Here is a 25,601-nt window from a genome sequence, read left to right as displayed (position 1 = left end):
TTCTTAACCACCTTATCTAACTGGCCTCCTTGCAGGGATTTGTGGACCTGCACTGCAAGGTCCCTTTTTTCCTCTACACTTTTCAGTGTTGTACCATTTAATGTTTATTCCCTTGTCTTGTTTGACCTCCCCAAATGCATTACCTCACACTTATCCGGATTGAATTCCATTTGTCACTGTTCTGCCCACCTGACCCGTACATTGATATCTTCCTGCAGTCCGCAGCTTTCTTCTTCATTATCAACCATACAGCCTATTTTAGTGTAATCTGCAAACTTCTTACTCATACCCCCAACATTCAAGTCCAGGTCATTGATATATACCATAAAAAGCAGGGGACCCAGCACTGAACCCTGAAGAACCCCACTGGATACAGCCTTCCAGTCACAAAAACACCCATCAACCATTACCCTTTGCTTCCTGCCTCTGAGCCAATTTTGGATCCAACCTGTCACTTTGCTCTGGATCCCATTGGCTATTACTTTTGTGACCAGTCTGCCATGTGGGGCCTTATCAAAAGCTTTTCTAAAATATATATACACTACATCATGTGCACTACCCTCATTGACCCTCCTTGTTACGTCCTCTCAAAATTCAATCAAGTTAATCAGACATGACCTTCTGTTAACAAATCCATGCTGACTGTCCTCGATTAATCCATGTCTTTCCAAATTAAGATTTATCCTGTCGCTCATGATTTTTTTTGAATAATTTTTCCCACCACCGAGTTTAGGCTGACTGGCCTGTAATTAATTACTCGGTCTATCCCTTTCTCCCTTTGTAAACAAAGGTACAACATTAGCAGTCCTCCAGTCCTCTGGCACCACACCTGTGGCCAGAAAGGATTTTAAAATGATGGTCAGAGCCTCTGCTATTTCCTCTTTTGCTTCTCTTAACAGCCTGGGATACATTTCATCCGGGCCTGGGGATTTATTCACTTTCAAAGTTGCTGAGCCCCTTAATACTTCCCCTCTCACTGTTTAATCTAGTCTAATATTTCACACTCCTCTTCCCTCATTGCAAAGTCTGTATTGCCCCTCTCTTTTGTGAAAACAGATGCAAAGTATTCATTAAGAATCATACCCAGGCCTTCTGCCTCCACACTCAGATTTCCTTTATGATCTCTTAATAGGCCCCACTCTTTCTCTAATCATCCTCTTGCTCCTAATGTATTTATAAAACATCTTTGGGTTTTCCCTGATTTTACTTGCCAATATTCTTTCATGTTCTCTCTTTGCTTTCCTGATATCTTTTTTAATTGCACCCCTGCACTTTTTATACTCCTAGAGTTTCTGCAGTATTGAGTTCTCAGTATCTGTCATAAGCTTCCCGTTTTTTCCTTATCTTGCCCTGTATGTCCCTTGACATCCAGGGGGCTCTAGATTTGTTAGCCCCACCCATTTTTTAAGGAAACATACTTGCTCTGTACCATCAGGATCTCCTTGAATGCCTCCCACTGCTCTGACACTGATTTACCATCAAGTAGCCGTTTCCAGTCCACTTTGGCCAAATCCCATCTCAGCTTAGTAAAATTGACTTTACCCCAATTGAGAACATTTACTCCTGGTCTACCTTTGTCCTTTTCCATAACTACCCTAAACCTTACTGAATTATGATCACTAGCAACAAAAAGTCTCTCCCACTGAGACCCCTTTCACCTGCCCCTCTTCATTCCCCAAAACCAAGTCCAGAACCGCCCCTCCTTATTGGGCTTGTTACATACTGGCTAAAAAAGTTCTCCTGACTGCATTCTTGGAATTCCGCACCCTCTGTACCATTTACACTATTTTTTCCCCAATAATATTAGGATAGTTGAAATCCCCCACTATTACAGCTCTATAGTTTTTGCACTTTACAGCAATTTGCCCACATATTTGTTGTTCTATCCCCCTCTAACTGTTTGGGGGTATAGTACACTGCCAGAAGTGTGATTGCCCCTTTTCTGTTCTTCAATTCAACCCATATGGCCTCGTTTGATGACCGCCCCTAACATATCATCCCTTCTCGCAGTTGTAATTGTTTCTTTAATTAATACTGCGACTCCCCCTCCTTTTTTTTTTTACCCCCTCTCTATCCCATCTGAAAACCCTGCAACCAGGAATATTGAGCTGTCATACCTGCACTCCTTTCAGCCATGTCTCAGTAATAGCTTTAATATCGTACTCCCAAGTGTCAATCTGTGCTCTCAACTCATCTGTCTTGTTGCCTATACTCCTTGCATTGAAGTGTATACCATTTAGTGGTGCCAAACTCCCCTGTTGTCTATTTTCCAGCCCTTGTTTCCTCTGCCTTCCAAATTCACTTTCTACTTTTCTGCTGCCCCATTTCAGCTTTGCTTCTCTCCTCACTGAATCTGTTCTCCGGTTCCCATCCCCCTGCCAAGCTAGTTTAAACCCTCCCCAACAGCACTAGCAAAACCTCCCGCGAGGATACTGGTCTTGGCTCTGTTGAGGTGCAACCCGTCCGGCTTGTACAGATCTCATCTCCCCCAGAAACGGTCCCAATGCCTCAGGAATTTAAAGCCCTCCCCCCTGCACCATTTCTCCAGCCACGCATTCATTTTCTCTGTTCTCCTATTTCTGTACTCTCTAGCACGGGGCACCGGCAGTAACCCGGAGATTACTACCTTTTGAGATCCTGCTTTTTAATCTCTCTCCAGCTCCCTAAATTCTGCCTGCAGGACTTCATCCCTCTTTTTACCTAGATCATTGGTACCGATATGGACCACGACCTCTGGCTATTCACCCTCTTTTCTTCCCCCCCTCCCCCCAGAATATCTTGTAACCACTCGCTGACATCCTTGACCCTGGCAGCAGGGAGGTAGCACACCATCTTGGAGTCACGTCTCCGGATGCAGAAACGCCTGTCTGCTCCCCTGATTATTGAACCCCCTACTGCTATTACTCTTCCATTCTTCTTCTTCTTCCCTCCCCATGCAGCTGAGCCACCCATGGTGCCATGGACTTGGCTCTGACTACACTCTGCAGAGGCACCATCGTCCTCACCAGTACTCAGAACAGACTACTGGTTGGAGAGTGAGATGAAGTCAGGGAACTCCTGCACTACCTGCCTAATCCCCCTCTTCTGTCTGGTGGTCACTCATTATCTTTCTGCCTGCACACTTTTAAGCTGCGGGGTGACCTCTGGAAACGTGCTATCCATGAAATTCTCAGTCTCACGGATGCACCGCAGTGACTCCAGCCACCGCTCAAGCTCCGAAACGCAGAGCTGGTGACACTTCCTGCATATGTGGTCGTCCAGGCTACGTGAAGCGTCCAGGACTTCCCACATGGCACAGGATGTGCAATCCACGGGACTGAGCTGCCCTGCCATCCCTCTAGTTAGACCTGGAACTACCGAGCGGACATAAGCTTTACGACACTCAGCAGCTGCTCACCAATCAGCTCTTGCCTGCTATTTTATAGGCTATGAAATACTTAGCCGAAAAGAATGGAAAAAAATTAAATATTTTATTTAATTAATTAGTTTTTTAAGTTTAAAAATATAATTTGTCTATGTTTACTTTTTAAATTGTGGCTCTTAATTTACACCAATGTCCAAGGTTTTTTAAAAAAAAAAAGAGAAATACTCACCAACCAACCAAACCAATCACCTTACCTGCCTTCCTGTGATGTCACACTTTGATTTTGTCCCCCACTCCTCTCTGCTCCTGTTGCTCCCTGCTCCGAGCTCCCACCCAGCTCCTTTTCACCTCCCGCCGCTGGGTTGCAGTGTTCCTCAGGCATTTTCCCATGCAAGAGGGACACCAGTCGATTTACCTCCTCCCACACCACTGTCCAGAGCCACCAACTATCCTTCCATGTGAGATAGCAATTTTTGTGTACTATTTCTAATCTGTACTGTATTTGCTGACCAGTGTGTAGTCCTTTCAGTTCTGAGGAGACCAAATGCAGATTAGGAAACAGCTTTACTGAACACCTCTGTTCTGTCTGCATGTGATTTTGACTTCCGAGTAGTTTTCTACTTAATTCCCCCTTCTATTCCTGCTCTTAACTTGCCACATTTGGCCTCCTGCACTCTTCAAACCAGGCTCAGCATGAACTCCAAGATCAGTACCTCATCTTTCTGCTGGGTACTTTGCAGCTCTTTAGCTGGTCCCAAAGAAAGCAACCCACAAAGATCTTGCAATCTCTGTGGCGAGAAGTTTGCCTTTTTCAACATGCAATTGAGATTAGTGTAGTGCAGCGTGAATTCCATAGCGTGAACTGCTGTGAACATCAGCAAGCTGTCTAAGCAGCCAGTCACAATGTAGAATTCTCCCAGACATGGAAGCAGGAAGTGAAGAAGGTTGTTTTTCTTGTGACTTTCGAAAATGTTAGAGAGAGCAAAACAAAGATTGGAGCTCTCACATGGGAAACGGTAAACCTGAAAGAAATATGAACACATTATTAAAATATATATAATTTTAAAATTTCTTAAATTGTAATTTTTATTATAATGGATAAATTTGATACTCCACAAAATGAAAATTTGTTTTTCAGGGCCAGAACGTTTGTTCATCAGGCAATACGCTGTTTAAAACCCCAGTTACATTAATACAACAAGATCTAACTTTTAATCTGATATTTAACAGCGATATTACTGCAGAAAAGCCCAAGTTTTCATCAGTTTTACTGATTTCACTAATTGGCGGCTCGGGGAGGAGGGAGGTCCACAGCACATGACTGACTGCAACTTCAGGATTTCCGTGTTAGGATGCGCACGCGCTATATCCTGAAGTTGCGGTCAGTTTCAAAGGGGTAATAATAGCAAATGCTGTTTGTTCGTTATTATTGCCCACTGCAAATTCTGGGCCATTGACTTTGTAGTGACTTCAGACCTTAGCTCTTGCTTCCCATTCCTTTTATATTAGGATTAGTGGAATGTGTTTGCCAGTATTTGCTGTTATAATTTCTGATCTGTTTCATTTGCATTTTCTTCTTTCTTTCCAATTTTTGCCTGTGTTTGTTTGAGCCTTTCCCATATCTTTTCAGCATATTAACAATTGGCACAACATCTGTTTTGCACAATGTTTGTTTTACTATCTTTCCATGACCTTCATAGATAATCTTTTATATAATCTAACCATTTTCTATTGAGCAGTTTGCAGGTCATTCAGTTTATTAATGTCCTCACTATGAAATGGAGCATATATTGATTCTGTCCCCTGTCTCTTTCCTTTTCCAACCTTGCAAAATTGGTTACTTGTCTTTTAGGTTTCAGTTCTGAAGGTGTATATACATCTGAAATGTTAACCCATCTTTCTTTCTTGTTACATATGATGACTGACCCATTCATGTCTAGTATTTTATGTTTTTTATTGCCCAAGATGTGCTGCTTCATTCTTTTGGTCTTCAATAATACTTGAATAACATTTGTTTTTCTTTTTGCAGATGGAGATCTTATAACCATATTCGATAGCTCAGATCTCTCCTTTGCTACCCAATGTAGTAGGATACTTAAACTTACATTGTTTGGTGAGTACACCTAGGTAATGTGTTGCATGCTTTTTCTTTTTAAAAAAAAAAACACCCAATCTAATGTAATACAGAAAACTAAAAATATTTAATTTCATTTCATTTGTAGACTATTCAGATGCCTAAATGTGGCTCTAAATAAAAGACTATGAAATAACTATTCCTAAATGTTATGCATAGCTGTGTGGCTTAAATATAGCACAGCAAATATTTATAGCACAGCAAATACTTAGCAAAAGTTATAACAAAAAATAATGTCACCCTACAATTGTAACCTATCTCTGAAGATACTAGTGGTGAACTTGGTGCTAGAGGTCCTCTTGACAGAATGACTACAGGACTTCATGTCACCCTGTAAGTACTGATGTGTTTGCAAAGATAAAGTCATAAAATACTAATGTTATACTTGCTTGTAGAATTTCCTTCTTTAAGAAACCCATCATATTCTACACTAAACTATCAACTGTGGAGAAAATTGATGCTGCTCAAAATGTTGACCCCAATAACATTTTGTTTTTGCTAGAAAACATGACTGATACATATTTTTTGTGTGTGCGCATTTTTGGATATTTTCTTTGAAGGAGTATATGTTGTTGGACACGCGACGATATCACTTTAATATAATTTTTCCAAATATAAAATGCTAATACATTTCATAAATTTATTCAATCATTTCAGTACTGAGATTGACTCAGCTGGATAACTGGATAAACTTGCAAAGTTATTCGGAGGCCTTATTTTTTTATCTCATTATAGGGAACATTTCATTATACTGACATTAACTTTGAGTCACAAATCAGCATAACAGGCTGAGTAAAGCCCACAGTCCATCCTGGTTTTGCTATTATCTGGGATGATTGTTTGCATAAGATTAGATTGATGAAAAAGGGCATTTGCCTGTTTATTGAACACTTTCCCACTTTCTGCACCCACTGACCATCTTGAGCACCCCCGATTTAAGTGTAGCACAAATAAGGTGCAGGGTAAAATGGTACACTCTACTATTTCTGTTTCCCATGCTAGTCACCTGGCCTGTAAGTGAAACAGTTGATTTAGGGTTGAATTTTTTTGTTGTGAAGTAATGCATATATTTCAGAGGGGTGCGGTGGGGCGAGGCAAAGGAAAATGACCAGAATCAAGACCCCAGAATTAATTTTCAATTTAAAAACTGTATCTTGTATTAAGTGGACTTAAAAAGCTAGCAACATTTCAGGGAGGGGAGTATAACTTTAAATGATGTTCCTAATGAATGGAAATGTCCACATTTCTCAACAAGGACCATTCTAACCAGTGGCCAGGAGTCCTTGCCCTGTCAGTCTTAGCTGGATTTGATCCTAGTAGTGAAAGGACTATGGTATAACTCACTGCCAACCAATCCCCTGTGCAAGCTGCAATCTGAAGTCTGTTCATGTGGCTATCTCCAAGGATAAGTTAAGAAGACTGCTTAGCTCTGTAACCAGTTAAAGTGGCTGGTTGGGGACCAGTTCAATGGAAGTTGGTTTCTTTCATTTGCTTCTGCATACCACCCACTTTCCATACTTTTTAAACATTCACACTCCTTTTTACTATTCTTCCTTAGCATGACATCCTCTGAATATTGTTTTTACAATCCACAACCTCATCTCTAACACCTCATTCCTCATCAGTGTATTATCGCTTCCAAAGTTCATGCCCATCTTTCCCTTAACTCCATGTTTGAATCTCTTTAATCAAGTTTCTGCCTCTACCACAGGTTGGAAATGGACCTAATTAGAGTCAGAAATAACATCCTCCATGATTATAACCATGAAGCATTATCCTTCCTCATCCACCTTGATCTCCCTGCAGGATGTGGCATTTGAAGCTCATCTCTGGGTCATTGAGGATGCCACAGTTCAGTTCAGCCTGAATAAGGGCTGAGGAGGCAGATAGACTGTGGCAAGCTGGTAGAGTTTTTGGTGGGATTCAAAAATTATGCTGTGGCTTTCTGACTATCCACTTGGAGGAAGATTTGACTTATCCCATGCTTAAGAAAGGAAGAACTCTGATTTATATAGCAGCTTCCAAAGTGTTTCACAGCCTATGAATTACTTTTGAAGTTTTTTTTTCAGCAAATGTGGTCAATTTATGCACAGCAAGAATCCACAAATGACAAATGAGATCAATGACCAGATAATCTGTTTTGCTGGTGTTGCTTGAGGAATAAGTGTTGGCCAGGAAACCAACAGAACTCCCTGCTCCTCTTTGAAAAGTATCATGGGATCTTTTATGTCCATCAGAACAGCCAGGGCCTCGGATTAATGTCTCATCTGAAAGTTGGCACCTTCAATAATGCAGCTTTCTCTTAGTACTGTACTGAAGTGCCAGCCTAGAATATATGCTCAAACCTGGAATGGGATTTGAACCTACAATGTTCTAATATAGAAATGTCAGCCACCATCTCAACTGAGATTAGATTACAGTTTTTGTACTTAACATAATTTTATATACTGTTTCAGGTGAATTTTTATCGACCTTGCATTCCTTGTCCTGGATGTGCTGTTAAATTCACACACAGGTTATTGAATGCAACATCATTGATCCAGTGTTATTGAGAAATCCACAGTTCTAATCTTTTAATGTTGCATTGGGATGGAGTCAATTTTTTGTTTTCATTTAAAGTAAGGATTACTAGTCACCATAGCTCACGTTTATAATCTTATAACTCATCCTATCCGTTTGATCAGGGTTGGAACCTCGGTGCCTTGAAGGAACAATGAGCCCAATCTATCACAGTCCCTGTTACCAGCAAAGTATTCACACACATTATAAGCTATTGTTGGCAATCTCTCGGGTATATTCTATTAGGAATATACGACAAGCCATCTAGTTAATTTGTTAACAATTTTGTTCACATACTGGGAATGTAAAGACCAGTATGTTTTCTTTTCTACAAGTTTGAGAATTTAAGGATTTTAAGAATGATGACAATGCTACTTAAAGAGGATTTGAAGAATTTGTTGGATTAATAAATGTAAATATGATGGGTGCCAATAGAATTTTTGGATTTGAATTTCTGCTCACTTAACAGAAATAAATCCAGAGGACCCAGGAAAAAAAACAGATATTGAAAATCCAAGTCATGCTTTATGTTGACCCAAATACATCCCCACTTAAATATATTACAACCTTCATAGAAAGATTTTAAAAATACCAATAAATGCCTCATGGTGCTCACTGAATCATTGTAGTTTCATAACATTTATGCTTGTATGTTCTTGGTATGATATAACACAAACATGCATTTCTATAGTGCCTTTAACATAGAATAAAATCCCAAAGCACTTCACAGAAACATAATCAAAAATAAAAGTTAAGAAAGCCAACTTATTTTATAATGAAGTGCCAACAGTTATCTTTGATGTAATGAAATGTAATTGGCTGTTTTTTTTTTAAACTGCTTTTGCTACAGTTTTTTCACTTCAGGCCATTGTATTTATGAAATAATTAGAGAGTTTTGTACCCTCTTGTAACAGTTTGTTTTTTCAAGAAAGAAGGTAGAAAGGCTTGCATTTATATAGCGCCTTTCATAACCTTGGGACGTCCCGAAATACTTTACAGCCAATGAAATACTTTTGAAGTGTATTCACTCTTGTAATATAGTGACACCACCGCAAATTTGCACACAGCAGCAATCCCACAAATAGTAATGAATTAATTGTTTTAGGTGTTGGTTGAAGGATAAGTGTTGGCCAGGATACCGGGAAAACACCCCTGCTCTTCTTCGAACTGTGGGATCATTTGTGTCTATCTGAGAGGACAGATTGGACCTCGGTTTAACGTCTCAACCGATTGACGGCAACTCTGACAGTGCAGCATTCCCTCAGTACTGCACTGAAATACCAGTCTTGATTAGGTGTTCAAGTTTCTAGAGTGGGGTTTGAACCCACAACCTTCTGACACAGCAGTGAGAGTGCTACCACCTGAGCCAATCCTGACACCTGATTCTCTTTAATTAGATTTTTTTCACATGTCTTTAGAAATTTATTGTGTCAGAGTTGAGCACATTTTTTTTCATACAAACCAAGCCACGAGGAAAGAGTTTGTGATGCTAGCTAAGATTTTCTGAATACCAACATTATTATGCAAAGTTCTGTACAGTTATTAAGACAGGGATCAATTGAAAACTGTGTACTACAAAATCGTTCACTTTCTGATTTATAGGATTCTTCCTAGGAGTACTTGAGAAGAGAAGAATTGAATAATTCAATTAAAACATTTTTTAAAAACAGGCAGTCTACGGTTAAATAGGATATCTATTTTAAACTATTCACAATCTTACAGAAACAATTAGATAACAGTACTTAAAACCAAACTTCCATGAAGATTGCTTCATTTAATCTGGTGAACATGGAGATTTTCAAAGCTTCTGAACAGAACCATACATATACAGTAAATTATTTTTCTGCACAAAAATAGAAACCCTTGGCATCCTTTGGATGAGATGTTCCAAACTAGGTTCTTAGCTGTTCAAATGGACATTAAGAGCAGGAAGTCCTGACTAGCATTCTACCTGCAACCAATAAATACCATCAAAGACAGATGTTAATTAGTCTGGTTGCTGTGTGTGTCATTGTGCGAGTACAGAATGGCTGTAACTACACTCCACAAATAAATTGCGTAAAAGTGCTTTTGACAAAATGTTATAATAATTGCATTTATATAGCACCTTCTCACATTGAAATTAAACAATTCGAATCATTTTCATCACTGTTGTTAGTTTAAAAAAAGTAAATGAGAAAAACACACATCAGTGATTAGTTGCAAATTCCTAAATTGAAAAGGTCTGTGCTCTGCAACCTTGCATAATGAGTTAACTCGGAAACATATGATTGCCAGACCCCCAGGACTCTACTTATGTACCTAAAGTAACTAAATATTTTACTGTTAAAACTGGCAAGTATAACTGAGATGACCTGCTTATGCTATTGTCACAGTAAAGTAGCTCCGATTTAAAAATGAAAAACTGATGTTGAATTCAAGTCCAGGTGATTGACTGACCTCATGAATTGTAGGTGGCCCCACATTGGTGTTTTCCTGGAGTTCCACCAAATGGCACCTGGTTGCTTTTTAGTGCATCACCAATACTCTAGTAATAGCACCTGGGATGTTTGGTGAAAGAAAAAATGGTTATCGCATGGACAGGAGTTTTCTGAAACCTGGTGGCTGGCTCAGAGTGAAAACTATATAAAATATGCTCAATAGGCAGAAGTAGATTAAAAATGAACACATGTGCAATACATTGCTCATTGGCCTGAGCAGTGCCAACAGAACATAACTTTAATATAGTGATTTGTGTGTTGCTTCCAGATGAACCAGACTTTTCTTCCTGTCATAATCATTAGGATTTGGCAAAAAACTGGAGCAATTACGCCAGCCAGATGTTTGTACAGAAAGCAGACTGGCAAGAAAGATGTGCTGCAGATGGAAGTTCTGGTCAGTCTTATAAAGTTAAGTCTTATCTCCTGAGCCAAAGCGCAAAAGGTCTTGCTTATAATTTCAAGCATTATTTCAGAGGCCACACTATATCGTATAGCAATGCAGAGACATAATTCTGCTCTATTTCACACAATAGATCATGTAGTGCTAATGCAACACAAGGCCCAGATCTTGCTGGAGCAGGACATCTCGCGACATAGTGTTGGTCTTTTTCCTGCACCCTTCAACTCAAACTTTTTGTGGCGTACTTGCTGGAAGTGTGAGTTGATAATGGTGTGGCGAGGGTAATGGAGCATCTGGCACCTTAGTAAACGGCAGGACCAATAGTGTATCTCCTTAACCAATGAGATTTAAGGATCGAGAAAGAAACAGAGGAACGATGGAGAAGAAGGGTGAATCAGATTTGAATCGAATACAGAAAGAGAAATAAAGAGAAGGAAAAAAAGATTGGATTAAGAGAGAGAAAAAAAGGAAAACTAAGATTAAAAATGTTAAGAATTTAAAACTTGACATTTTTAAAATCAATCATCTTGGGAATCCCTCGAAATCAAGAAAGACTTGTTTCCACTCCAAAAGTGAGTTCTCAGGTGACTGAACAGTCCAATTTGAGAATTACAGTCTCTGTCACGGGTGGGACAGACAGTCGTTGGAGAGAAGGGTGAGTGGGGAGTTTGGTTTGTCGCACACTCTTTCCGCTGACCGCGCTTGTTTACATGCAACAATGAGATTGAAAAGTTTAAATTGTTCCATTTCTGGGTCAGAGAGGTTGATTGGCATTACATTAACAATTTTGTTACCCAAAGAGTGGTGAGAATGTGGAAGTTGCTATCACAGGGAGTAGTTGATGCACTTAAGGGGAAGCTAGATAAGCATATGAGTGAGAAGGGAATAGAGGGTTATGCTGATAGTTAGATGAAGAAGGATGTGAAGAGGCGTGAGTAGAGTAAACGCTGGCATGGACTGGTTGGGCCGAGTGATCTGTTTCTGTGTTGTATATTTGATTTAATTCTATATCATTTTTTTAATTCATTCATGGAATGTGGGCATTACTGGCAAAGCCAGCATTTATTGCCCATTCCTAATTACCTTCGAGAAGGTGGTGGTGAGCTGCTTTCTCGAACTGCTGCAGTCCCTGTGGTGAAGGTTTTCTAACAGTGCTGTTAGTGAGGGAGTTCTAGGATTTGGGGATTTTGGTTCTCGGACAATGAATGGTGATGTATTTCCAGGTCAGGATGGTGGGTGACTTGGAGATGGCGGTGTTCCCATGCGCCTGCTGTCCTTGTCCTAGGCGGTTATCACATCGTTAATAAGGTACTTACACTGTTAAGTTCCAGCCCTAACTTTGTGGTGAATTTAATATGTAATAAATGTACAAATTCAGCAAGAACTTAAAAATAATTGGGAGGCTAAAGGCGAGATGCCATTTGTGCGAAGCAAACGGCGGAGCAGCGTAAATCAACCAGCACATTTTGGAGATTCGCAACGCACGATGTATCTCTTAATCCCCTGACCTTGCTGGTCAATTTGCGGATTAATAACCATGCATCCTTAAATCACCACTGTTTTTCCAGGAAGATTTGGCCCAAAGTTGAATTCACTAGTATCCTGAAATTCTAGAATTGTTTTTAGCTGCAGAAATAGACCAATAGATCAGTACAAAGTGATGTTAGTTTGTGAAATGAACTAATAAAAGTTTGGAGGGCTTTCCAATTCTATCCATTTCAATCTTATAAAGAAAATGTGTAAAGTAATTAGAGATTTCAATTTTGACACTCCAGTAAAGTCCAGGTTAAAGGGGATATATTGGCTTTAAAATGTTTCAACTTGATCCATTTATTTTCTTAAATAGGACAGCTTAAGATCCCAAATCAGAAGATTACCGTTTTTAAGATTAATTTTCTCATCTGCAGGTCTTTAGCTAAATTAGCATTTTGTGCCATTCAAAGGAAGTAATGAGCTGTGCTTTGTGTGAAACAAACTTCAATAGATTGAATAGCAATATTGGTTCCTGATGAGCTGATAAATGCAGGAGCATTCCCAGGATGTGCAATTCCTAGTTGTCATCTGCACAGAAACTGTGTGAAATTACGCTCCACATACAGTGTGATAAATCGTGTGTACTGTCAATAACGTTTGCTTCTTATTTTGCATTATTAAGACTCGCTTAGCCACAGTATCACTCATCTAAATGGTCTGGCCGTCTATTGTCCGCAGCTTCATTCCATTTTGCACCAGTTCCATTTAAGCTATTTGTGTTTTATTGTGCACATCATTTAAGGTGAGCAGTTTCACTAATCAAACAGTGGGGTTTTTTGTTTGCCATTCAGTTTACATAAAACAACCTGCCATCGTTGCTTAGAATTGTTTTGTGTGCAATTCTAATTTGTTACTGTTGTCATAGAAACATAGAAAATAGGTGCAGGAGTAGGCCATTTGGCCCTTCAAGCCTGCACCACCATTCAATATGATCATGGCTGATCATGCATTTCAGTACCCCATTCCTGCTTTCTCTCCATACCTCTTGATCCCTTTAACCGTGAAGGCCACATCTAACTCCCTTTTGAATATATCTAACTAACTGGCCCCAACAACTTTCTGTGGTAGAGAATTACACATGCCACAACTCTGAGTGAAGAAGTTGCTCCTCATCTCGGTCCTAAATGGCTTACCCCGTATCCTTAGACTGTGACCCCTGGTTCTGGACTTCTCCAACATCAGGAACATTCTTCCTGCATCTAACCTGTCCAGTCCCATCAGAATTTTCTATGTTTCTATGAGATTCTTCTAAATTCCATTGAATACAAGCCTAGTCAATCCAGTCTTTCTTTCTTATGTCAGTCCTGTCATCCTGGGAAACAGTCTGGTGAACCTTTGCTGCACTCCCTCAATAGCAAGAATATCCTTCCTCAGATTAGAAGACCGAAACTGTACACAATATTCAAGGTGTGGCCTTACCAAGGCCCTGTAAAACTGTAGTAAGACCTCCCTGCTCCTATATTCGAATCCTCTCGCTATGAAGGCCAACATGCCATTTGCCGCCTTCACCGTCTGCTGCACCTGTATGCCAACCTTCAATGACTGATGTACCATGACACCCAGATCGAGTTGCACCTCCCCCTTTACCAATCTGTCAACATTCAGATGGTAATCAGCCCTCCTGTTTTTACCATCAAAGTGGATAGCCTCACATTTATCTACATTATACTGCATCTGCCATGTATTTGCCCACTCACCTAACCTGTCCAACTCACCCTGCAGCCTCTTAGCATCCTCCTCACAGCTCACACTGCCACCCAGCTTGGTGTCATCTGCAAACTTGGAGATATTACATTCAATTCCTTCGTCCAAATCATTGATGTATATTGTAAATAGCTGGGGTCCCAGCACTGAACCTTGCCGCTTCCCCACTAGTCACTGCCTGCCATTCTGAAAAGGACCCGTTTATTCCTACTCTCTGCTTCCTGTCTGCCAACCAGTTCTCCATCCATATCAGTAAATTGCCCCTAATACCATGTGCTTTAATTTTGCACAGTAATCTCTTATGTGGGACCTTGTCAAAAGCCTTTTGAAAGTCTAAATACACCACATCCACTGGCTCCCCCTTGTCCACTCTACTAGTTACATCCTCAAAAAATTCTAGAAGATTTGTCAAGCATGATTTCCCTTTCATAAATCCATGCTGACTTGGACCAATCCTGTCACTGCTTTCCAAATGCGCTGCTATTACATCTTTAATAACGGATTCCAACATTTTCCCCACCACCGATGTCAGGCTGACTGGTCTATAATTCCCTGTTTTCTCTCTCCCTCCTTTTTTAAAAAGTGGGGTTACATTAGCTACCCTCCAGTCCATAGGAACTGATCCAGAGTCTAAAGAATGTTGGAAAATGACCACCAATTCATCCACTATTTCTAGGGCCATTTCCTTAGGTACTCTGGGATGCAGACTATCCGGCCCCAGGGATTTATCGGTCTTCAATCCTATCAATTTCACTAACACAATTTGCTGACTGATAATGATTTCCTTTAGCTCCTCCTCCTCACTAGACCCTCGTTTCCCCTAGTATTTAGCCAATTTATATGCCTCTTCCTTGGATTTAACACCATCCCTAATTTCCCTTGGAAGCCACGGTGAGCCACCTTCCCCGTTTTATTTTTACGCTAAACAGGGATGTACAATTGTTGAAATTCATCCATGTGATCTTTAAATGTCTGCCATTGCCTATCCACCGTCAACCCTTTAAGTATCATTCGTCAGTCTATCCTAGCCAATTCACGTCTCATACTGTCGAAGTTACCTTTCTTTAAGTTCAGGACTCTCGTCTTTATTAACAGTGTCAGTCTCCATCTTAATTAGGAATTCTACCATATTATGGTCACTCTTCCCCAATGGGCCTCGCACAACAAGATTGCTAATTAATCCCCTCTCTTTACAGAACACCCAGTCAAGGATGGGCAGCTCTCTATTTGGTTTCTCGACATATTGGTCTAGAAAACCATCCCTTATACACCAGGAAATCCTCCTCCACCGTATTGCTACCAGTTTGGTTAGCCCAATCTACATGTAGATTAAAGTCACCCATGATAACTGCTGTACCTTTATTGCACACATTCCTAATTTCCTGTTTGATGCCATCCCCAACCTCACTGACTGGTGGTCTGTACACAACTCCCACTAGCAGTTTTCTGCCCTTTGGTGTTCCACAGCTCTATCCATACAAATTCCACCTCATCCAAGCTAATGTCCTTCCTTAATATTGCATTAATCTCCTCTTTAACCAGTAACGCTACCCCACCTCCTTTTTTCTGTCTTATCTTTCCTGAATATTGAATACTCTTGGAAGTTGAGTTCCCAGCCTTGGTCACCCTGGAGCTATGTCTCTGTAATCCCAATTACATCATATCCGTTTACCACTATCTGCGCAGTTAATTCATCCACCTTATTATGAATGCTTCTCGCATTGAGACACAGCCTTCAGGCTTGTTTTTTTTAACACTCTTTGTCCTTAGAATTATGCTGTAATGTAGCCTTTTTTGACCTTTATTGTTTTTTTCTGCCCTCCACTTTTACTTTTCTCCTTTCTACCTTTTGCTTCTAACCTCATTTTACTTCCCTCTGTCTCTCTGCATAGGTTCCCATTCCCCTGTCCTATTGGTTTAAATCCTCCCAACAGCACTAGCAAACACTCCTCCTCGGACATCGGTTCCTGTCCTGCCCAGGTGCAGACCGTCCGGTTTGTACTGGTCCCATCTCCCCCAGAACCAGTTCCAGGAATTTGAATCCCCCTCTCTTGCACCATTCCTCAAGACACGTATTCATCTTAGCTATCCTGCTATTTCTACTCTGACTAGCACGTGGCACTGGCAGCAATCCTGAGAATACGACCTTTGAGGTCCTACTTTTTAATTTAACTCCTAGCTTCCTAAATTCAGCTTGCAGGACCTCATCCCGCTTTTTACCTATATCATTGGTACCTATATGCACCACGACAACTGGCTGTTCGTCCTCCCCCTCCAGAATGCCCTGCAGCTGCTCCGACACATCCTTGACCCTTGCACCAGGGAGGCAACATACCGTTCTGGAGTTTCATTTGCGGCCGCAGAAACGCCTATCTATTCCCTTTACAATAGAGTTCCCTACCACTATAGCTCTCCCACTCTTTTTCCTGCCCTCCTGGGCAGCAGAGCCACTCATGGTGCCATGAACTTGGCTGCTGCTCCCTTCCCCTGATGAGCCATCACCCCTAACAGTATCCAAAGCGGTATATTTGTTTTGGAGGGAGATGACCGCAGGGGACTCCTGCACTACCTTCCTACTACTGGTCTGCCTGATGGTTACCCATTTCCTATCTGTCTTTGAACCCTTTGCCTGCAGTGTGACCAACTCTCTAAACGTGCTATCCACGACATCCTCAGCATTGCGAATGCTCCAGAATGCTCCGCAGCTCCAGTTCCGCAATACGGTTTGTCAGGAGCTGCAGCTGGACACACATCCCGCACGCATAGTAGTGTCCCTAATTTCCCACATAGCACAGGAGGAGCATGGCACAGTGCTGTGCTTAACTGGCATGACTTAACCCTTAAATTACTTAATTTACTTAATTTGGCAACAATGACAAAGGTTTCCTACTGATAAGAAGAAAAAAGATAAAGAAAAAAGAAAATCTACTCACCAATCAGCCAGCCAATCACTTACCCTCTTGGCTGTGATGTCACACTTTGATTATTTTTTACTTCTTCGTTTACTTCCTGCCTCTGCTGCAGCTGCAGCTAGCTGCTCCCTCTCTGCCGCTGCTCCCTCTCTGCCGCTGCTCCCTCTCTGCCGCTGCTCCCTCTCTGCCGCTGCTCCCTCTCTGCCGCTGCTCCCTCTCTGCCGCTGCTCCCTCTCTGCCGCTGCTCCCTCTCTGCCGCTGCTCCCTCTCTGCCGCTGCTCCCTCTCTGCCGCTGCTCCCTCTCTGCCGCTGCTCCCTCTCTGCCGCTGCTCCCTCTCTGCCGCTGCTCCCTCTCTGCCGCTGCTCCCTCTCTGCCGCCGCTCTTTGTCACACCATTTCATTTCAGACTTTGACGAGGACAATTATAATTGAATGCCTGCAATTTAATCTTTGTATAGTACCAATGTTTGTGTTTGCTGGTTTGTTTGATATTTATTTTAAACATAATTTCATCCATATCATCTTCATGTTGGTTAAGAATTGGTCTGTACTCATTAGGCGAGCTTTACCAGTTGGAGTAGTCAATTCAGATTCAGGTTTGTAATCTCTTGGCTAGACCAAACTGCCATAGTTTTATACTGCTGTCAGTTGGCAATGACTTATTACCCCAATAGCATACAGTGCAGAAAGTGAACATATAGTTTGCTCTGTAAGCTTATTTCAAAAGTATATTTTTCTGTTACCATCCTTACTGCATTGTATTCATGATCAATGGAAATGATCACCATACAGAATTGAAGGCATATCTAGGCCTTGTTTATGACCCCATGGAACTGTAAATTTTGTGTAGATTCCTTCTTTATTAAAACCTCATTCATGACATACAACATCTGAGATGTCACCTTGTTTAAATGCTTGTGTTTTGCTTCAATGCGGATGATTTCTAGAGCTCTATAATTGTCTGGCAAAACCATTCCCAAGTCGAGCAACTAGGGCCCCATTCCAAAACGGAATTTAGCTGTGCTTGTCCAGTTAAATGATGAATTTAAACTTTGGGATTTAAAAAATATGTAGCTCCTGCTCAAAGAATGGAGCAAGGTATATGAACGCCTCAACATCGAAGTGATTTATTGCTCCGTGCACTTGGGCTCTGCTGCTTTTTTTTAACTTTTTATTAAAAAGATTCAACAGAACTTTCGTATTGCTGATTTGTTTTGAATGGTAATTAATATGAAAGTTAAATTAACTAGTATTAAAATCTATGTAAAGCCAGCTACCCATTAATAAATCTTACACTGACCCCACATTGCGAAGAATAGTAGTAAGCCTGAGGATTGGGAGAGTTTCAGAAAACAGCAAACGATGACCAAAAAATTGATAACGCTCAAAAAATTGATAAAACGCTAAAAAAATAGACAGTGAAAACTAATGAGAAATATAAAATCGCGAGAGCAGGTACGAGCTTCTAGAAGTATGTAAAAAGGAAGAGAGGAGCAAAAGTAAGCATTGGTTCCTTAGAGACTGAGGCAGGAGAAATTACCATGGGAATAAAGAAATGATAGAAACATTAAACAAATATTTTGTATCTATCTTCACAGTAGAAGACGCAAAAAGCATACCTAAAATAGTGGGGAACCAAGGATCTAATGAGGGTGAGGAATGTAATGTAATTAATATAAGTAGAGAAAAAGTATTCGAGAAACTAATGGGACTAAAAGCTGACACATCCCCTGGACCTGACGGCCTACATCCTCGGGTTCTAAAAGAGGTGGCTGCAGAGATAGTGGATGCATTGGTTCTGATCTTTCAAAATTCCCTAGATTTTAGAACAGACCCAGTGGATTGGAAGGTAGCAAATGTAACACCGCTATTCAAGAAAAGAGGGAGAGAGAAAACCGGGAACTACAGGACATTAGTCATTGGGAAAATGCTGGAATCCATTGTTAAGGAAGTGGTATCAGGGCACTTAGATAATCATGACTTGATTAGGCAGAGTCAACTTGGTTTTATGAAAGGAAAATCGTGTTTGACAAATGTATTAGTTTTTTGAGGATGTAACTAGCAGGGTGGATAAAGGGGAACCAGTAGATATAGTATATTTGGATTTTCAAAAGGCATTTGATAAGGTGCCACAAAAAGGTTATTATACAAGATAAGGGCTCATTGGAGGTAATATATTCGCATGAATAGAGGATTGGTTAACCGACAGAAAACGAGTAGGTTATTGGGTCTTATTCAGGTTGGCAGACTGTAACTGGTAGGGTGCCACAAGGATCAGTATTTACAATCTGTATTAATGACCTAGATGAATGGACTGAATGTAATATATCCAAGTTTTTTGACGATACAAGGCTAGGTGGGACAGTGGGCTGTGAGGAAAACACAAAGCGTATGCAAAGGAATATAGATAGACTAAGTGAGTGGGCAGTAAGGTGGCAGATGGAGTATAATGTAGGGAAATGTGAGATTATTCACTTTGGTAAGAATAGAAAAACAGAATATTTTTTTAAATGGTGAGAAACTTGTAAATGTTGGTGTTCAGAGAGATTTGGGTCTCCTTATGCAAGAAACACAAAGCTGACTTTAGGTAAAGCAAGCAATAAGGAAGGCAAATGGCATGTTGTAAGGGGTTGGAGTATAAAAGTAAGGAAATCTTGCTACAATTGTACAGGGCATTGGTGAGACCAGACCTGTAGTACTCTGCACAGTTTTGGTCTCCTTATCTAAGAAAGGATATACAGGTACAGCGTTGAGAATCTGGAATCCATACTGTTCCAGAATCCAGACACCGGAACGAACCACCTCAGCCGGCCCCCTCCCCCTGCCTCCCCCAGCTACCCCCACCTACCTACCTTGACCCAGGCGTTTCTGGACTCAGGACGCCGGAAAGACGTTCCGAAGATCCGAAATACATGAACCTGGGCTTGGGTGTTTCCGGACTCGGGGCATCATAAAGGCGTTCCGAAGTCCGGAACAACACAGAATCTGGAGTGGCCTCGGTCCCAAGGCTTCCGGATTCTCAACGCTGTACCTGTACTTGCCTTGGAGGCAATACAATGGAGGTTCACTAGATTGATTCCTGGATGAGTGGGTTGGCTTATGATGCGAGATTTTGTAGAATGGGCCTATACTCTCTGGAGTTTAAAAGAATGAGAGGTGGCCTCATTGAAACATACAAGATTCTGAAGGTGATTGGCAGGGTAAATGCTGAGAGGTTGCTTCCCCTGGCTGGAGTGTCTAGAACTAGAGGGCACAGTCTCAGGATAAGGAATAAGCCATTGATTAATATCCAGTGTAAGAATTGGACCTCGTGTGTCTTGCTATTCAGTTGATCTGTTACAAAGCATAGATATCCAATAAAATCTGAGAGCTGTCTCTCTGTGCAAACTTGTAATCAACAAAATGCTCATGCAAAGTTGATTTTAAGAAGCTGGAGTTGATCAAGTAAACAGATGAATTCAGCAAAAAGAACTAAATCTGGGAACAGTATTATTTTGTTGGAACTCAGTGGATGCTGAAGGTTTTTTGTAGAGACAAGGTTAGATAGCTGTACATCAGTTATAGTATCACTAGAGGGTAGTATTGCATAATTAAAAACTGGATTTGAAATTGTTGATGTATTACGCAGAAAATGATTGTACCAGTAGACTCAGATGTGAGAAATGCGTTGGTATTTTTACAATATTAAGAATGGATTTGGAGTTTTAATAGCTTTTGTTAGGAACATGGGAATTGCAAGATGAAAAAAGACCAAGTTTCATCTAGTTTGCCTTCTACTATCCTGGTAGTCGTCTGACATAATTATAATGGAGATGCTCACTGAACATAGCAATTAATCTCAATTAGTTAATCTACAACAGATCCAGACGTTAGGTGAGGAAATCCCACTGTCATCTATTCATCCCCAGCTAGTAGTATATGTCATGTCTCAAATTACTGATATTTAATTTAAATCTCTATCTAATTTGCATTTGAATGAATCAACACGATCTGCTTCCACTGTCTTCCTTGTCTGCTCCATAGATATACCACTCACTCACTGAAATAAGGTTTTTTCGCAGATTAGCTTTGAATTTCTCCCCCTTCTAGCACCAACCACATCACTTGGTTCGACTGTTCTGGACAGGGTGAAACAGCTTGTAATGGTCTAGATTATCTACGCCCTTTAGAATCCTAAAAACAGCAATCATATTATATCTCAACCTGCATTTCTGCAGTGAGAATATGCTCAATTTACATAATTGTTCAACATAATCCAATCCCTCAAACCCCTCAGTCAATCTGGTTGCTCTCCTCTATATCCTTTCAATAGCTGAAATATCTCTTTTATACTGCAGCAGCCAGCACTGTGCACAAATATTCCAAGTACGATTGCACCAATGATTTACAAAGTGACAGGATTACCTCACTATTTTGGCTCAAAATTGACCTTTTAATAAATCCCAACATCTGATTTGCTTTACTCACTGTCACCGACCATTGTTACGATAGCTTCAATTTATTGCCAATCAGGACCCCCAAATCTCTTTCATTTTTCCATACACGTTATTTTATTTTCATTTAAATAATAATCGCTTCCTGGATTTATTATTCCCATATGAAGCACTTTGCATTTCTCTACATTGAATTTAATATTCCACCTATTTGCCCAATTCCCAAGTATATTCAAGTCCTCCTGTACAGCTTTACAGTCTACCGCCTTCATTATCTTTGTATCATCTACAAATTTAGTCACTACGCTTGTGATTCCTCATCAGATATGCTACGAAACAAAGTGGTCCCAAAACAGTCCTATGTGGGACTCCACTGGTAACCTTCTCCCAAGCTGAACCCTTTGGGTTTTATAGGTCAACCAAATAACTTTCCATTGTAAAATATTTCCACTGATTACCACTTTATTTTCAGTCCCAGCCTTTCCAGAGGAAGTCCAAGTACACCACATCCGGTGCCTTACCCCAATCAAACTCTTGCCATACCCTCAAAGAAAACCAGTAAATTAGATTGGCAACAGCACCCCTTCATGAACCTATATTAGGTACATTTTATCATTTTAATTCTATCCCGATGCTGCATGATCTTATCTAAGAGTTTCCAGAACTTTGCCCACAACTGATGTCAAACTCACTGGTCCATAGTAAGTTTTGCTATCTTTTATTTGAAAAAAATAGGAGAAACATCTGTCTTTTTCCAGTCCCCAAGCACCTCTTCAGTATTCAGTGATTTCTGGAAGATGTGTCAGAGTTCCTGCAATTTCCTCCCCTAGCTCCTTCAGGATCCTCAGATGCATCTTATCCAGCCCCTGAAATTTATTTAACTTAAGTTTGCACAGCTGTTCAGTTACTATGCTGGTAGTAATGTGAATTGTGCCACAACTTACCTCTGCAACAGTCTGTAGTACCCTTTCGAGATCAAATAAGTTACCTGCCTCCTTGGTTAAAAACTGAGACAAAAATCGTACTTGGCTCTTTTGCAGCCTGTGCAGCATCAGTTGCCATGTCCTCATCCGATCCCACTTTGTAGTCCCACTCCATCCTTTGTTTTTTTTTCTTAATATAACTTAAAAACAAATTTATCATTATCCTCCTTCTCTTTCCATAATCAATTAGAAATTATTCTTTGCTGCTCTGATGCCTTTCTATAAACTCCTGTAATGCCATTAATTATTGAAATCGTCTTAATTCTGTTCTATTTCCCTTCATGACCGTAAATACTTTTTTTACTTTAAGTTGCTTGGTAGTCCCGATCAACGAAGCAGGGAGTTCCTTTAAGCTTGGTACCTTTGCTTTGCATGGGTACGTGTTGGCATGGGTGCACATTGGTCCAATGCATTCAAAATTACCTCCTTGAAGGAACTCCGCAGTTCCTCCATCAGACTTGTCAGGCATACTCTGACAAGACTCCTCATGCGCACAAAATTGGTGCTCTTAATTTTTTTTTAATTTATTTTTATTTGGGTTATTATAACCTCTCCAATCCTTGTAATATCAAATGTGATCAGATTATGATCACTGGTACTCAAAGCCTCATAAATGTTTGTGTTGGGGATTTACTCATAATCAAATCCAAACTGTTTTCTCCCCCTTGTTGGCTCTTTTACAAACGGAGTCATAAAACATTAACTCTAGAAATCCCTTCCCTCCTTGACCAGTTGAGATATTGGGGCTGAATTTATGGCTCCTGCAAGCGTATAAGGGGTGTGCACATTGCCTATAAGAGCCATGCAAGTTCAGGGTTTAGAAACATAGAAAAATGTAGGCCATTCGGCCCTTCGAGCCTGCACCGCCATTCAAAAAGATCATGGCTGATCATTCACCTCAGTACCCCTTTCCTGCTTTCTCGCCATACCCTTGATCCCTTTAGCCATATGGGTCATATCTAACTCCCTCTTGAATATATCTAACGAACTGGCACCAACAACTCTCTGCAGTAGAGAATTCCACAGGTTCACAACTCTGAGTGAAGAAGTTTCTCCTTATCTCAGTCCTAACTGGCTTACCCCTTATCCTTAGACTGTGACCCCGGTTCTGGACTTCCCTAACATTGGGAACATTCTTCTTGCATCTAACCTGCCCAGTCCCGTTAGAATTTTATATGTTTCTATGAGATCCCCTCTCATTCTTCTAAACTCCAGTGAATACAGGCCCAGTCAATCCAGTCTCTCCTCATATGTCAGTCTAGTCATCCCTGAAATCAGTCTGGTGAACCTTCACTGCACTCCCTCAATAGCAAGAATGTCCTTCCTCCGATAAGGAGCCCAAAACTGAACACACTATTCCAGGTGAGGCCTCACCAAGGCCCTGTACAACTGCAGTAACAAAAACAGGAAAGCAGAATATTATCTGAAAGGTGACCGATTAGGAAAAGGGGAGGTGCAACGAGACCCGAGTGTCATGGTACATCAGTCATTGAAAGTTGGCATGCAGGTACAGCAGGCGGTGAAGAAGGCAAATGGCATGTTGGCCTTCATAGCGAAAGGATTTGAGTATAGGAGCAGGGAGGTCTTACTGCAGTTGTACAGGGCCTTGGTGAGGCCGCACCTTGAATATTGTGTACAGTTTTGGTCTCCTAATCTGAGGAACGACATTCTTTCTATTGAGGGAGTGCAGCGAAGGTTCACCAGACTGATTCCCAGGATGACAGGACTGACATATGAAGAAAGACTGGATCGACTCGGCTTATATTCACTGGGATTTAGAAGAATGAGAGCGGATCTCATAGAAACATAAAATTCTGATGGGATTGGACAGGTTAGATGCAGGAAGAATATTCCCGATGTTGGGGAAGTCCAAAACCATAGATCACAGTCTAAGGATAAAGAGGTAAGCCATTTAGGACCGAGATGAGGAGTAGCTTCTTCACTGAGGTGTGAACCAGTGGAATTCTCTACCACAGAAAGTTGTTGAGGCCAGTTCGTTAGATATATTCAAAAGGGAGTTAGATGTGGCTCTTACAGCTAAAGGATCAAGGGATATGGAGAGAAAGCAGGAATGGGGTACTGAAGTTGCATGATCAGCCATGATCATATTGAATGGTGGTGCAGGCTCGAAGGGCCAAATGGCCTACTCCTACCTCTTTTTTACGTATCTATGATGTGTCCTCAAAATGCCTCCAAATTGACTGAATCCGAGACCACTTCTGCTTGAATTTGCTAACCTGGATCTAGCTCAGTGAAGCAGAGTTCATGTTCATAAATGTAATTCAAGCTTGCCACCAAAAATAGAATATATTATTGAGATATATTCAACAATAAGTTTTGGTGAGGGGTAAGGAAAAAAAACTTATTTGGATCATGGGTACTATCCATTAAAAATAATTGCTATTTTTGTGTTTCAGATGAATGGGTAATAAAAACTAAAAATGCTGGAAATCTCTGCGGATCAGGCAACGTATGTGGAGAAACAGAGTTAACGTTTCAGGTCGATGACTCTTCATCAGAACCTGAAGAGTCATTGACCTGAACAGTAACTCTGTTTCTCTCTCCACAGATGCTGCCTGACCCGCTGAGATGTCCAAAATGTTCTGTTTTTATTTCAAATTCCAGCATCCGCATTATTTTGCTTTTGTAAATGGGAAATAATGTTGACTTAAATGTGATTTGCATCCATGTACTGTTTTCATCATATTACATGTAAAGTCAGTTTATTTATTCCTGCTGGGTGACCTTTGAGTCAGTTATGGGTGTTGCTTTAAATTTGGGAATGCACATAATTTGTCAGCATTCAAACACTGAAGGTCATCTGATGCTTATAAAATAATGTTGACTCCAATTTTAAGTTGTCTAGCCCATGGGCTGTGTAATTGATGATAAAACTAGATAATGGATAATTTTATAAGCCAGCTGGCATGTGGATGGTGAAGTACAGAACAGCACTTGCATTAAGCATGTTAACATTGGGATAACTTTAAAAATATGATCCTAAAACTGAAATAAAGCATATTTAGTCTTCAGTAGCATTAACTGAGCAATATTGGTTTAAAGGGAGTGTGTCTGAGGCAACTTATACATTCATTAAAA

The 25,601-nt window shown here is 40.7% G+C and overlaps 1 protein-coding gene across 5 annotated transcripts in view; it reads left to right on the top strand.

Annotated features, from left to right (window-relative positions):
- tfg (trafficking from ER to golgi regulator) overlaps positions 1–25,601 on the top strand; it is a 223,374-nt gene that overhangs the window by 64,066 nt on the left and 133,707 nt on the right. For 4 of the 5 annotated variants that reach the window (XM_070893680.1, XM_070893679.1, XM_070893681.1 and 1 more), the window contains exon 3: positions 5,394–5,477. In XM_070893680.1, the coding sequence (XP_070749781.1) occupies positions 5,394–5,477 (84 nt within the window). Of the gene's footprint in view, positions 1–5,391; positions 5,478–10,805; positions 10,932–25,601 lie in introns of those variants that run through there. The other variant, XM_070893682.1, reaches the window with a different exon arrangement.

This window comes from Pristiophorus japonicus, chromosome 11, assembly GCF_044704955.1.
Source record: "Pristiophorus japonicus isolate sPriJap1 chromosome 11, sPriJap1.hap1, whole genome shotgun sequence".
Lineage (NCBI taxonomy): Eukaryota > Metazoa > Chordata > Chondrichthyes > Pristiophoridae > Pristiophorus > Pristiophorus japonicus.
The sequence above is the reverse complement of the archived record's forward strand: the minus strand, read 5'-3'. Positions and strand labels throughout refer to the sequence as shown.